The following is a 14,007-nucleotide window of genomic DNA, read 5'->3' on the forward strand; positions in this document are numbered from 1 at the left end:
GGGAGAAGGATAAATCCATGCAAGCCAATCATAATCCTCAGAATCGACAAGAGAGAACCTAAAACCCCGTTTCTCCCAGTTGACACGGCAACACATAACCAGCGTTTTCAGAAATCTCCACTTTGGCCGGAGTTTTTAGAAATAATCGTTTTCTGTGATAAAAAAACTGAGTTTTCGTGTAAATGAGAGGCCAAACCGCAGGGAAATATCTGCGTTTTCCCTTCGTGTAAACGGGGCCTTAATCTAGAAGCAGAATCAGATTTAACTGTGATTTTCTTCTGTAATAAACAGTTTAACTGGTAAGATCCTCAGAGGAGAAGTTGTGCAGTGATTATATAAGAATGGAAATACAGTTTCTGTGAAGGATGTCCTGAATGTGAGTAAATGTGTGTTAGTTACAGGATCAGAGAATGACACCTTTCCTCTGTCATAGTCCAGCTGAACTCTCACACGCTGGAGCTTCTGTTTAACAGTAAAGACAGTCTCGGGTTGCTCTGGGGATTGTGAGCTGTATTTGCTGTTTATGAACCACACACACCAGACATTAGACTTAAAGCAATCCTCTCCCTTCCTTTGGATTGATGCTGTGGTTATTCCAAGACCCCAGTATGTATTGTCTCCAACCTCCACATCCCAGCAGTGTGTTCCTGAGTTAAAGCCCTCAGATCCCAGGACACATGGATAATAGTCAAACCTCTCTGGATTATCAGGAAGTGTTTTAACTTCATCACTGAGCGACACACTGGTCAGATCAGCAGAGAGTGTGAGACGAGGATTTGCTGTGTTTGGATCCAGAGTCAACGGAGCTGCAAAGAGAAGAACATCAGATTAGAGGATGAGATATGATGTATTAGAAATGTAAATGTAAAATACATATAAAGACTTTGTTGAAAGAAATCATAAATCATGCTATCATAACAATGGTCTCTCAGTTACTGTCAGAATGGATTGAGACTCCAGGTTTAATATCAGTATTCAATAAACACTATTGTATCGTAATACATAAACATAGACCATGAGGAATAGACTTTTCATTATGAGTTTGCTCTATGATCTGATGATTTTCTGAAATACACTTCAGATTCACTTAGTAATTTAATATGATATTTATTAGGTGTTTAAAATTTTCTGCTATGTCCAATTTTGTCCAAAACCTACTTTCGCTAACTAGTCCCTGGTTTTTCGCCCGGTCGGAACCAGACCAGTCTAGGACAATTCTCTGGACTCTCTAGATCAATAATTATTGGAAAAAGTTGAACTCTGCCCTTTGGTTCACTGTAACAGGGTCATTTAGAAAAGGGGGCGTGTCAAAATACACTCAAAAGCCTATAAATCATAAATAAAAACTCAGAACTTCACAAAAATTGATGAGCACATGTGTAATAACATGGTGAAGAAGCATGCAAAGTTTAATGGAGATCGGACCATAGGTGGCGCTATAACTGTCAAAAAGGTCGCCTATTATTAGGTGTTCAAGCCCGAAGTGCTGAAAACCTATTGTAATTGCTATAAAAAAATAAAAAATAAACCTAAAACGCATCATGCAGCCCAAACCGTAAGGCCTAGAGACTTGAAACCTGGCCAGGTGGTAGCTCCTCAGTTTGGGGAGAACCTATCAGAGTATGACCCCGATTGGCCCATAGGTGGCGCTACAGCAACCAAAAATACTAAATTTCTCATAACGCCTAGACCGTTTCACTTAGGATCAAGCTTCTTACACCACTGTGATCCTTGGCTCAAGGCGGTCAAAATGTATATTTCCAAAATCGATTTATGTCCAATTTTGTCCAAAACCTACTTTCGCGAACTAGTCCCTGGTTTTTCGCCCGATCGGAACCAGACCAGTAGTGATGGCCGGTTCGTGAACGAATCGTTCTTTTGAACCGGTTCTTTTTAGTGAACCGGTCAAACCAGTACACTAAATTGGACTAAATCGTTGGAAACAGTTCGCGTCTTGCGTCAGCGCTGATCCACAAGTTAAAGTTACTCACTTTCAGACAAGCCTGACAGTCCCTCCGAATCAAAATAACCCATATATTTATATATATAACCGGTATATTTTACTCCAGTAAATCCAACAGTTCACTGAACTGAGACATGTTGTGCTGAGAGAAATGATGAGATTGGGCACGAGCAGCTGATACCGCGCATGCGCGTTCTACTAAACGCACAGGTACACAGCGGATTATCACTGTATTATTTTAAAGTTTGGAAACACAACGAATGGATTGTAAAACTGTCAAACTAAACATTTATTATTATACTAAAATAACATTTTCAGGAACAGCTCATTTAATTTCTAAGTACGTTGATATAAATCTTTGATGTAAACTCTTTCCAAGGTTTTAATGGTGCACTGCTTAGTAAATGTTTATAATGTGTTAAAAACGTAACGTATTAAACAGGAGACATGCATCGATTTTTTAGTTTTGTCGACTGTATTCTGGTTTCAGCAGTTCTCAGCTCAGCACACACAGGCCTATGACGGTTCTTTAGTCAAGAACTGGTTGTTGCAGTTCTTGAATCACCAGTACAGAACCGAGAACTGTTTCTTTCGGACACGTTCGATACGGAGAACCGATGAGCTGGAGATACTGCGCATGCGTGATAACACCGTCTCTAAACAAAACTTTATTTCGGCCAACTGATGCTGTGCTGATACATGAGCACGCAGCACGGGTGAACCGAGGACTTAAATGAGGGGCCGAATTTGGCAAAATGTAAGTTTATTTAATAACAAAATAGAATGATGATCTTTAAGACATGTAAAACATCCGTGTTTGCACATCGCCTGTAGGCTGGGTTCGTTTGCAAAACGTAAATTTAAGAAACTTATCCAATATGATTATGACGATGAGTACTATTATTTACACTATGAGTTATGATTTCAAATGCCTTTAATTTAAAGTATTTTTATCCACCGGGATGATAGAATTGACGTCATTACGTGATGACGTAAAAGAACTGGTGAACCGGTTTTTTGAACCGGTTCATTGAAACGAACTGTCCGAAAGAACCGGTTCGCGGAAAAGAACCGGACTTCCCATCACTACAGACCAGTCTAGGACAATTCTCTGGACTCTCTAGATCAATACTTATCGAAAGAAAGTTGAACTTTTTTATTTTTCGCATGGTATTAAATGGTTATTTAGAAAAGGGGCGTGACAAAATGCACCCAAAAGCCTATGAATCCTAAAGGAAAACTCAGAACTTCACAAAAATTGATGAGCATATGTGTCATAACAGGCTGAAGAAGCATGCAAAGTTTCATGGAGATCGGACCATAGGTGGCGCGATAACTGTTAAAAATCTTTAAAACCATATATTTCCTATGGTAAATTGCCTGTATTGGCTGTAAATGGTGTTTTCCATCTATGATCATATAATGTTCATATCATAATGTTCTAAACCAGTGCAGTACAATTCTCTGGACTAGATCAATAAATATCAGAAAAGGTATAACTTTTAAGCTATTAAGCCAATAAGTGGTATTCTACTGCCCCCTGCTGTTTAAAATAGTATTTTTGTCATAATGGTAGTATTATTGTTCTATAATTCATATTTAGATTTTATAAAATCACTATTTTAACATTGACACTCACATTTAGTAAAAATTCATTGTCACATTGACAAATGTGAACCCTGAATGAGACAGTTTAATCTACAATAGAATGTGTGTGTGTAGTCCCATGTTTCTGTATAAATTCTGAATAATCTGATTAATAGCTTGCAAAGACATGAAATGCTTATAGACCATTAAAATATATTTTCATAATGACTTTGTGTGTGTGTGAGCAAATGTCTACATATGAGTGCAAAAGCACCCGTGAAACCACTTTATTAATAAGTAGAGTGGTCAGCAGAGGGCAGTAGAAGACCACTTATTGGCTCACTCTCATTTTGACACACTTGATTTTCACCATTTTTCTGCACTTAAGTCAAACCAGTTTTTCCATGTTAACTATTATAACACAATCATTTTTTATCAGAGTTTAACATTTTATTTTTATTGGCACTTCACATCAATGCAGCAATGTGGGAAATCATGGTAAATCACAATAGAAACATGGTAAATCATAGTAAAAAATACTATTACATGGTGTATCATGGCAAATCATGCTAGCAATGTGATGAATCATGGTAAATCATGCTACAATCCTAGTAAATCATTCTAGAATGTGGTGTATCATGGTAAATCATCCTATAACATGGTAAATCATGGTAAACTGTGGTAAATCATGCTAGATTCATGGTAAATCATACTGGAACATGGTAGATCATGAAAAATTACACTAAATTTGGTATTGTCACGGGTTGTGGTGCGGGTTGAAGAAGAGTCTGAGGCAAGAAGGCTCCAATTTAAACATTTACTGATAACAAACTAAAAACAGGTACAGGCAGGATGACAAAACTCACACTACTACAACTATACATTGACGACGACCGACCAAGACTGAATGAACAGAAGCAAACTAAATACAGAGACAAATGAACACTAACGAGGTGAAGACAGGTGACACAGATGATGATGACGAGGGACAGGTGGATAATGAGGGAGTGAGTACAGGTGTGGAGACAAGGAGGATTCTGGGTAGTGTAGTGAAGATGACTAAGACAGACAGGTGCAGACGAAGACTGTGACAGAACGCCCCCCTTCAACAAGGCGCGACCTCGCGCCGTAGAACATTAATGGGGTGGGGGGGCGGGCGCCCTGAAGGCTGGCCAGGGCGTGGCCAAACTGGGACGGGAAGCCTCCAGGGCGGATCAGGAAGTGCAGGCGGCCAGGGCGGAGCAGGAAGTGAAGGCGGCCAGGGCGGAGCAGGACGTGGCCAGGGCGGAGCAGGACATGGGCGTGGCCAGGGCGGTGGAGACCCTTCGGGCGGCCATGGCGGTGCGGACCCTTCGGGCGGCCATGGCGGTGCGGACCCTTCGGGCGGCCATGGCGATGGAGGCCCTTCGGGCGGCCATGGCGGTGCGGACCCTTCGGGTGGCCATGGCGGTGCGGACCCTTCGGGTGGCCATGGCGGTGCGGACCCTTCGGGTGGCCATGGCGATGGAGGCCCTTCGGGCGGCCATGGCGGTGCGGACCCTTCGGGTGGCCATGGCGGTGCGGACCCTTCGGGTGGCCATGGCGAAGCCCTATGGCCCCCCCCCAAAAATTTAATGGGGAGAGTGACAGAGTCATTACTAGTCTCTGGGCTGGACGGAACCAGCGGTGAAGGGGTCTCTGGGCTGGACGGAACCAGCGGTAAAGGGGTCTCTGGGCTGGACGGAACCAGCGGTGAAGGGGTCTCTGGGCTGGACGGAACCAGCGGTGAAGGGGTCTCTGGGCTGGATGGAACCAGCGGTGAAGGGGTCTCTGGGCTGGACGGGACCAGCGGCGAAGGGGTCTCTGGGCTGGACGGGACCAGCGGCGAAGGAAGCTCAGGGCTGGACTGGACCAGCGGCGAAGGAAGCTCAGGGCTGGACGGGACCAGCGGCGAAGGAAGCTCAGGGCTGGACGGGACCAGCGGCGAAGGAAGCTCAGGGCTGGACGGAACCAGCGGCGAAGGAAGCTCAGGGCTGGGTTCATGGGCTGTAATGCATGTGTGTGCTGCCCACACACACAAAACAGCCATGGATCCCACAAGGAGCACTGCGTCCTCCAGAGCTGGCTGGACGGTCTCTGGCTGGACGGTCTCTGGCTGGACGTTCTCTGGCTGGACGGTCTCTGGCTGGACGGTCTCTGGCTGGACGGTCTCTGGCGCAGGACCGTGGAGGATGTGAAGCTCTGGCTGGACGTGGCTGACGTGAAGCTCTGGGCTGGACGGGACCAGCGATGAAGGCTCGGCTGGGCAGATGACAGGAACTGGCTCAGATATTTCTGGATCAGCTGGTGTTACTGTGAGGGAAGAACCACAAACCCACAGAGCTCTGTCCATAAATTCAGCAAAAGAAAGATTTAAGTCTTCTAGCAGCAGTATCTGGGTTAGTGGATCATCCAGTCCTCTCCAGAACCGCTGCTTTAAGAACTCCTCCTCCCAGTAAACGTCCTGATGCAGATGCAGGTAAACTGCAACAAATTCCTCCAGAGAACTCCCATTTAGATTAAATAGAAAAGCCTCCATAGCGTCCTCCATATTTTGGTCGGTTCTTCAGTTATTTTGTGGTCGGTCGTTCTGTCAGGGTTGTGGTGCGGGTTGAAGAAGAGTCTGAGGTAGTGATGGCCAAATGAAGCTTTTGTGAAGTACTGAACCACTTGAGCCAATTGGTTCGAAAATGGGTTCATTACTCGAAGCTTCAGTTGCAGCGACCTCTCCTGGCGAAAAGCAAGGCTGCAGTCAAATTAATCAGTGAGCAGTATTGGCAGGGGCGTAATTTGTGGGGGGGATGGGGGGGATATAACCCCCCCAATATTTAAATCTATGCATTACAACCCCCCCATTATTTATACCATAATCACAATATCAGGAGGCATACCCAAACTTCAACCCCCCCAATGTTCAAACCAAATCTACGCCCTTGAGTATTGGAGAAACTACTTTAGTTCTGAAGCATCTTTGCTAAGATCACCCTTGGATTTTTAACTATATTTCCTTTGAAAACTCTTTGATGCACACGCTAATACTGAGCATAATGTTCTATTTACAAATAAAAATTGATAAATGTATGTTTTGTGTTATTTAGGAGAGAGTGCTGGGAAAATATGGCATAGGTTGGGTGTGCTTGTGTAACCATGGCAGGGGGTGATTTTTGGGATGGGGAACACTCAAAGATTTTTATTGAGGTACATTATTTTTTCAACAGTTTTTGGACTGAGTCGGTTTCTTTTTTTGCTCACAACCTCTCCAGACTTGGAAAACACTCGCTCATAAGGAACAGATGATGCTGGCGAACATAAATTTTTTTTAATGACTTTGTGTTGGACAGTTTCCAGCATCTTCTTCCAGACTCTGAACGGCAGGTTACCCAGATAACGCCACACATGAATCAAAGCTCCAGAACTCATCTGTGGATCCGGCTGTGAGATCTGGACTCTGAGGAACATTCAGGAGTCAGAACTGCAGTGAATTTGAGTTCAGATCCACTGAGAGAAGAGATACGAGCAGCTCACTTACCTTTCCATCGAGACTTTATAGTTCTGGAAAATATAGAGTTTGAAAACATTTTAATATCTTATCAAACACTCTCACTGTCAATGAGTCTCTCTATACAAGTTGTTTTATGCACAGAGAATGAAGCCAGATTGATTTGTAACCTTTAGAAACGAGACGTCATTGTCTTTCATTATCTCCTCCATGTCTCTGAGTGTGTGTGAAAGAGCTGAGATGTGTGTGTTCATCTCCTCCAGCTTCTCCTTCATCCTCTGCTTCTTCTGCTCCTCTTCCTCCCTCAGTGCAGTGATTGTAGCTTCTTCTTCGTCTCTGAGAAACTGATGAAGCTTCTCAAACTCTTCTTTAATCTGACGCTCTGTGTGCTCAGCTTGAGACTGAAATCAAATCACATTCACTTCAATCATCTCAATCAAGACAAATCTCAGATACCCGACATATAGCGGATCCAGGAGCAGAAGCTGCTTGTCATTTACAGAAATAATCAACTTGAATTAATTATATTAAATATATCAATTCATAATGGTATAAAGTGATCCTACAGCTGTAATGAAAATTGATTCTGTTTCCTCACATCGATGTGTTGAGCTGTTTTCTCAAACTCTCCTTTCTTTTCTTCTTTGTGTTGAAGTTTCTGTTGTAAGGACTGCAGTGCTGTATCGAGCTCCTCCTAGAATTGAACAAAAATACATTAAACACCATATTACAGTGAAGAGAAGAAAATACAGTGATATGATCATACAATACTGGCAAAATTATTTACCGCCACCCTGATATCTTCTGTTTTTGTTTAAATCTCATGCTAAATTGATAATGTTGTTCAGCTGGACTAAACACAACCAGTCCTGATCACTGCAGATGTTCAATCAAATAAACACTTAAATAGGACTTTTTCAACAGCATGAAGTTGTTTAAAAGGTCTTAAACAGTAACACACTATAACAAAGGTGAAAGAAACTCCAGGAATAATGATGAAGAAGACGGTGATTGAAATACATCCGTCTGTGATGGATTACAAAGCTTTTCCAAAGGCTCTTGGACTCAAAGAACCACAGCGAGAGCCATTATATCCAAATGGAAAAAACTCAGGACAGAAGCAAACCATCCCAGAAGTGGCTCAACGTCACCAAAGGCCAAGAACAACATCGTATAAACTGTTTTTTCTGCTTTCTATCAGAAAATGCTAAAGGACAATATCCTATCTCTAGTCTGCAAACTGAAGCTCAAGCAACAAGACAATGATTCAAAGAATAGTGAGTAAATCCACCTCTGAACGGCTCAAAAAAGCACAATTACAGTTTTGGAGTGGCCTTGTCAAAGGCCTGAGCTGAAACCAATTGAGAAGATGTGGCAGGACCTTAAACAGGCAGTTCATGCTTGAGAACCCTCAAATGAGGCTGAACTAAAGATGTCCGCTCAATTGTGCTCATTTTTCCTAAATAATGATATCTATGAAAATGTTCAGTCTGGATTCAGACCTCCCTATTTAGTATGAGACACAAAAACATAAGAAATCAGGATGGGAAAATAATTTTCCCGCACAGTAAATGTCATATAAAGTTTAAAATGACATTGAAATAGTAATGCGTGAATGTGATGATATCTATGTTTATGACTAATTATTGTTCTTTACATGTGAAACAAGAAACATTTGTCTTACCTTATATAATGAAACCACTTTACTGATGGGTCTGAATTTATGATTGTCATGTTTTTGTGAATTAATACACACTAAACACACTGGCTGTTTGTCCTCCAGACAGAAGAGTTTGAGTTTCTCACTGTGTAAACTGCAGATCTCCTCAGATCCTGATGAACGTTTCTCATTTCTCTCCTTCAGGAACGACTCGCACAAGTTTTTTAACACTAGATTGAATGGAGGTTCACCTTTTGAGGATCTTCTCCTGCAGACAGGACACTCCTGAGTTTTCTTAGTTTTCCAGAACTGTTGTAGACACTCTTTACAGAAACTGTGACTACAGGACAGAAGAACAGGAGCCTTGAAGATTTCATAGCAAACAGGACAAATATACTCATCTTCAGCTGCTGAAGCCATTTTCACCGTTTGAGTCTTGCAAACTAAACTTTACTTTCACTTTCTGAACGACGGTTTTCAAAAGTGAATCACAATAAGAATCAAAGATCTGCTGTCTGTTCAGAAATGAACTTCACAAAAATCCTTCTGTAAAGTTTTCCTCTTTGTTCTTGTTGTGGCAAAAATGAATCTCAAACAAACATCACTGCGTAAGAGACACTCAGAGTCAAATTATATAAAATAGAAGTATTTATTCTTGCAAGAATAGGAGCAGTCTAATACACAGTTGTTACCCTGTGCAGAAGAGTGACACACCCCCAGACAGACTGAACTAGCTTTTATCTTAGTTTCAAGGCCTTCTTCCCCCCAGAGCCTTCCTCCCAGTAGTTTTCCATAGACGTCACTAGTTGGCCCACTAAGCTCCCCTGCACCAAATGGCCTTCTGACATCTAGGTCAGAGGTCCTTGTTCGTCTGTTCTCTGGAGTGTCTCCCTCTTCTGCCTCCCCAGGTACATAAACAGAATCTTCTCTCACTACAAGTGAGAGACACACATGTGACATTCTTTGAATCATCTATATTTAACTAAAGATCAATGAATATCATTAAAATTGCCACCACAACTCCTCACTTTTTATCATTCTGATTACCCATAATCACAATAATAAACAATAAGACAAATTTTAAGTCATATCATCACACTTATACTCTTCATCTCTGATTTTTGCATAAATGATCACTCTCCTTCAACCTGTGAAGAAAAGTTTAGAATGAAGAAGCATAAGGCTGTTTTTGTGGGGGAAAGGCCCCGTAATATTTTAGCAAGCAAGTAAACATGTTTACGGTGCCGGGCTAAGTGAGAAATCACTGTTCCTGCGCTCCTGTAAACAGACCCTCAGTCACGCCAGTAAGGAAAAAGGTAGTTATAACATAGTAAGGAAACAAACAGATAAAAGTATAATAAAAATCACTCAGTTTCAAACCCTATCTTTGTACACCATCTCGTAACACGGATGACCGCTGCTTTTAACCCTCTTTAAATCTTTTGCCCTTAATCTTTCTCAGAAAATAAACAAATAGAAGAAAAACAAACAGAACATACATTTAACACATATCTCACTGTAGCTCCCGCTACCTGTATCGTCACATAATTTTGTTCATCCTTGGGATAGACTGTCATTTTCACCAATTGAACAGACAGCATGTTTCACCTGTCACTGTTATCATATTCACCCATGAATAACAAAATTATTAGAATAACAATCCTAACTCCTATCATTAAGCCTTTTCCATTAATCTACGCCCATCTCCATATTTCACCTCGGTTTTCCTAACCATATTGTGTTCACTTCTAATTCAATTTAGTAAGCTCTATTTAATGCCATATTTAACAAAATCTAACCAGAGAAGTCTTATAATTTTATCCATTATTCTAACCAATGCAGTTGTTCAATATTAACTCTAATATTTCCATTACAGACACAATCAATATATTTTCTACATTTACAATCAAATCAATACCTAGTTTGATTCAATCAAACAAAATCATCACAAAAACAGATTCTTCTGTTAAACTTAAACCATCAGTTGTGTTGATCATCTCGTTCGCCCCACGGACGTTCCCTGTTCTTTTACCTTTAACTTTTAATTCAAACATGCTGTGGTTCTACTTAATAAGCTTCAACAATTATCCCTATAATTTACATTAATTAATAGATCTTCTCTTCCCAAAAACATTTTCCTTAAATATTTCCTAATGAATAAGTAACCAATCAAATCTTTTGATCTACTGTATATCAATACTAAGCCCTATTTTGATTTAATCAAATAAAATCCTCAAAATAATCACAAAACCACATTCTTAAACCATTAGTTGGTTCACATCCTCCTCCAGGCGTGTTGATCATCTCGTTCGCCCCATGGACTATGGGATGGTTGTGGTCTGTTGGTGTAGGTGAGAGAGGCTTGGACCCAGGTGTCACACTCTCCAACCATTTTCTGATCCTTATAAGGTTTTCCCTTATATCACGACCGCACCCCCACTGGAGTGAACTGTCACCTGTGAATGGAGACCTTAAGTATTTTGTTAGTGACCGCTTGACAGCCCCTCGTCCCCTTTGGTGTGACCTGTGGAATCAACAACCTGAAACATTATCTCCGGATAATTTCTTGCTCACTTAATAGCACTCGGGGTCCTTTTACCCTGAAAAACACTCAACCCACTTTGCTCATGTCCACACAATATTTATACATTTGGAACAGAATTAGTTCTGTTTGATCCAATCCATCCTGACATTCTGTAAAAGGAAAATTTTAAGTTATGCGCTGCGCAGGTGTAGCACCTTTCTGCCACAATAATAACCCAGGCCAGGACAGTTAGCCAAATTCATCCATAACCATTATTTTATTGGCACATTTTGCCCTGTCTCCCAATCCTGCATGCTCTCTGTAAAGAGAAACAAATTTCGAGGTTATTGTCAGATAGTAAAGTACGTAGTTTCTTTTGTCTACTGTTCTCCCGTGTCCTTCGATGCCCTGGCGTTTCCTGTTGAAACAATCTTTGTTATTGGTGTGTGTGGCACACTCACAGACATCAATTTTGTTAGGCAGAAAAAATGGCTTCTTTCAGGGCTTTTATCAAATTACCCCTAGTGCTCTCCCAACATTTATTCAGCAAATGTGAACCCCTTAATAAACCATATTTGGCAATTGTTATACCATCTCCCTCTTGATGCACGACACAACTCGAGCATCAATTTAACATAACATTTAACATAGTGTTTTTTATAAAGTTTGCCATCAACACTAACCCAAACGTTGTCCTTCAGACAAATTTCTCTGCCTCTGAAACAAAAATATTACATTCTTCACTTAAAGCCACAATCTCATCTTCTTCTCGAAGTATTTGAAAGGCAACGGCCCTCAGTCTCACAGCGAATCTTGCTTTTCAGGCCTGTTGTTTGGTCTCTCAAGTCAGTCATCTACAAACATTTCCAAAGTCATCAATTGTTTCTATCAGGTCAGGTCGTGCTGTGCAGACTTGGTCAATGTCAGTCAATCATTTCTCCCCCTTTGTTCACAATAATCATAAATGTGAGGGGTTCTCTTGATAATTTCATGTTGACTTAGCCAATATGTCACTTTGTTGTTTCCCTCAAATCTACAACATTTTCATTTATCTCAGCCCATGCCAGATGGTGATCTACAACTACACAATTCCAATTTACTGATCTTCAAATCTACATTATGTATGACAAAATTATTACTACCAGACAGAGCTTGATGGCCAATCAACTTAAAGCTTGTCCCATGTTCTGTATTGTCTTTTCATCAGAATTATCAGCTTCTTTAAAATTTGTCATTTGCCTTAACCCATCTGTAATGATAAACTCATTCCAGAGGTTAATGACGCAATATACACACCATTCAGGCGGAATATTAGTGCCCCAAACTAATACATACAAGACATAAAGTGCTGTCACCATCACACACACTCGTACTAGACACACATATGTTAACTGCTCATTCTCAATGTTCACTTTTCTTTATATTATTGCTAAAAGATTTAAATTTTAAATAAGATTTTAACCTTACCATTTTTCCTGTAGCTTCTACCTAATTTTACATGGTATCTTAACCACTTTCAAAGCACGTCTTGTTCATTATTCATTTGATTTTTAGACAAGTCAGCTGGGTTGTTTTGTTTCATTATCATTATTTTGCTTCAGCTTGCTCAGGCAGGCCGATAACAGAAAGACAGACACAGTTACCATCCCTTCCTCCAACGCAGGCAGTCTCTCTCACTATAAACAAATAATTTTTCCACCAGCCTCCTAAGGCTGTAACTTAGACAAAATTTGTATTCATTACAATAACCTTTGACCATTCACCTTTGTTATCCAGGCTTTTCTTAAATCAAAAGCTGTCTTCATCTTTAGCCACCACCATGTCTAACGACCTTCAAGAGTTAAAACTATGTCATAGACCTATTAGTTCAAAATCAACACTATGATTTTCCTTGCCCATAAGGCAACCAGTACATAAAAAGTTTTGCTACTGTCTCCACAACAACTAATGGGAATCACTTCATGGCCTCAGCTGGCTCTTGAAAGCCCACTCCTGTTAGCCCTTTATCTATAATCTCCATCAGGGTGTTTTCCCCTGGCATATTTGCAGACGCTTGTCACAATAAAAAAAACCAAGCCATACAACTAATGCGGTTTCTTGTGATTGGTATAGAGGAACATTCACGTTTCTGGGTCAGACTGCCTGTAACTCCTCACAGCTCATCCGCCCTAACGATAAAGGATGCTGCTGGCCTCACAGTCATCCGCTCCACTCTCATACCTTTCTCACATAAACACCTCCATCTTGAGATGCCCAGTGACTTTACGTGATCCACTCTGGCTTGGGTTGCCCCCTGTCTGGCCAAAGAAGGTCTTACCCGTCATAGAGATGGTCACTCGTGCCCACTGGTGACCGCTCTTTCCAATCACACAATCAGTTCTCTTCAACATAACTCAGCTGTTTTCTGGAGCTTAGGAAAGGCACGTTCAAGAGTCACCAGGGCCATTCGGATTGCCTAGTAGTGTTCACACAGGGAGACAGGTCAATAACAACAGTATTTAATCACTTAAATCCATTAACTATCTTAAAAGCAGCAACCTAGCTACTTGGATTATACTCAGTGAATTTAGATCACAACCATACATTCAGTGTACTTCATCTGTAGCCGGAGCCATCGGTCCTGAATGGTGGAGACTAAATGAGACAAAGAAGTTACTGGTCCTAAAATAAGCTGATCAAAATGTCATCTCTATCTGTATTATTATTTTAAATACTTCTTTAAAGTCATTCAGTTTTATTTTTAAAACATCTCTGTG

At 41.0% G+C, this 14,007-nt stretch overlaps 1 protein-coding gene across 1 annotated transcript; it reads right to left on the reverse strand.

Moving 5' to 3' along the window:
- Positions 1 to 244: 244 nt before the first annotated feature.
- Positions 245 to 9,292, reverse strand: LOC130077743 (E3 ubiquitin-protein ligase TRIM35-like). Its single transcript, XM_056243079.1, has 7 exons — positions 8,752 to 9,292; positions 7,666 to 7,761; positions 7,238 to 7,468; positions 7,098 to 7,120; positions 6,906 to 7,016; positions 1,277 to 1,284; positions 245 to 806 (listed from the first exon to the last, which is right to left on the reverse strand). The coding sequence occupies exons 1-7, from the start codon at positions 9,145 to 9,147 to the stop codon at positions 262 to 264; spliced, it is 1,410 nt and encodes a 469-aa protein (XP_056099054.1). The 5' UTR covers positions 9,148 to 9,292; the 3' UTR covers positions 245 to 261.
- Between the last annotated feature and the right edge of the window lie 4,715 nt (positions 9,293 to 14,007).

This window comes from Rhinichthys klamathensis, unplaced genomic scaffold (assembly GCF_029890125.1).
Source record: "Rhinichthys klamathensis goyatoka isolate OS25496 unplaced genomic scaffold, OSU_Roscu_1.1 h1tg000775l_1, whole genome shotgun sequence".
NCBI lineage: Eukaryota > Metazoa > Chordata > Actinopteri > Cypriniformes > Leuciscidae > Rhinichthys > Rhinichthys klamathensis.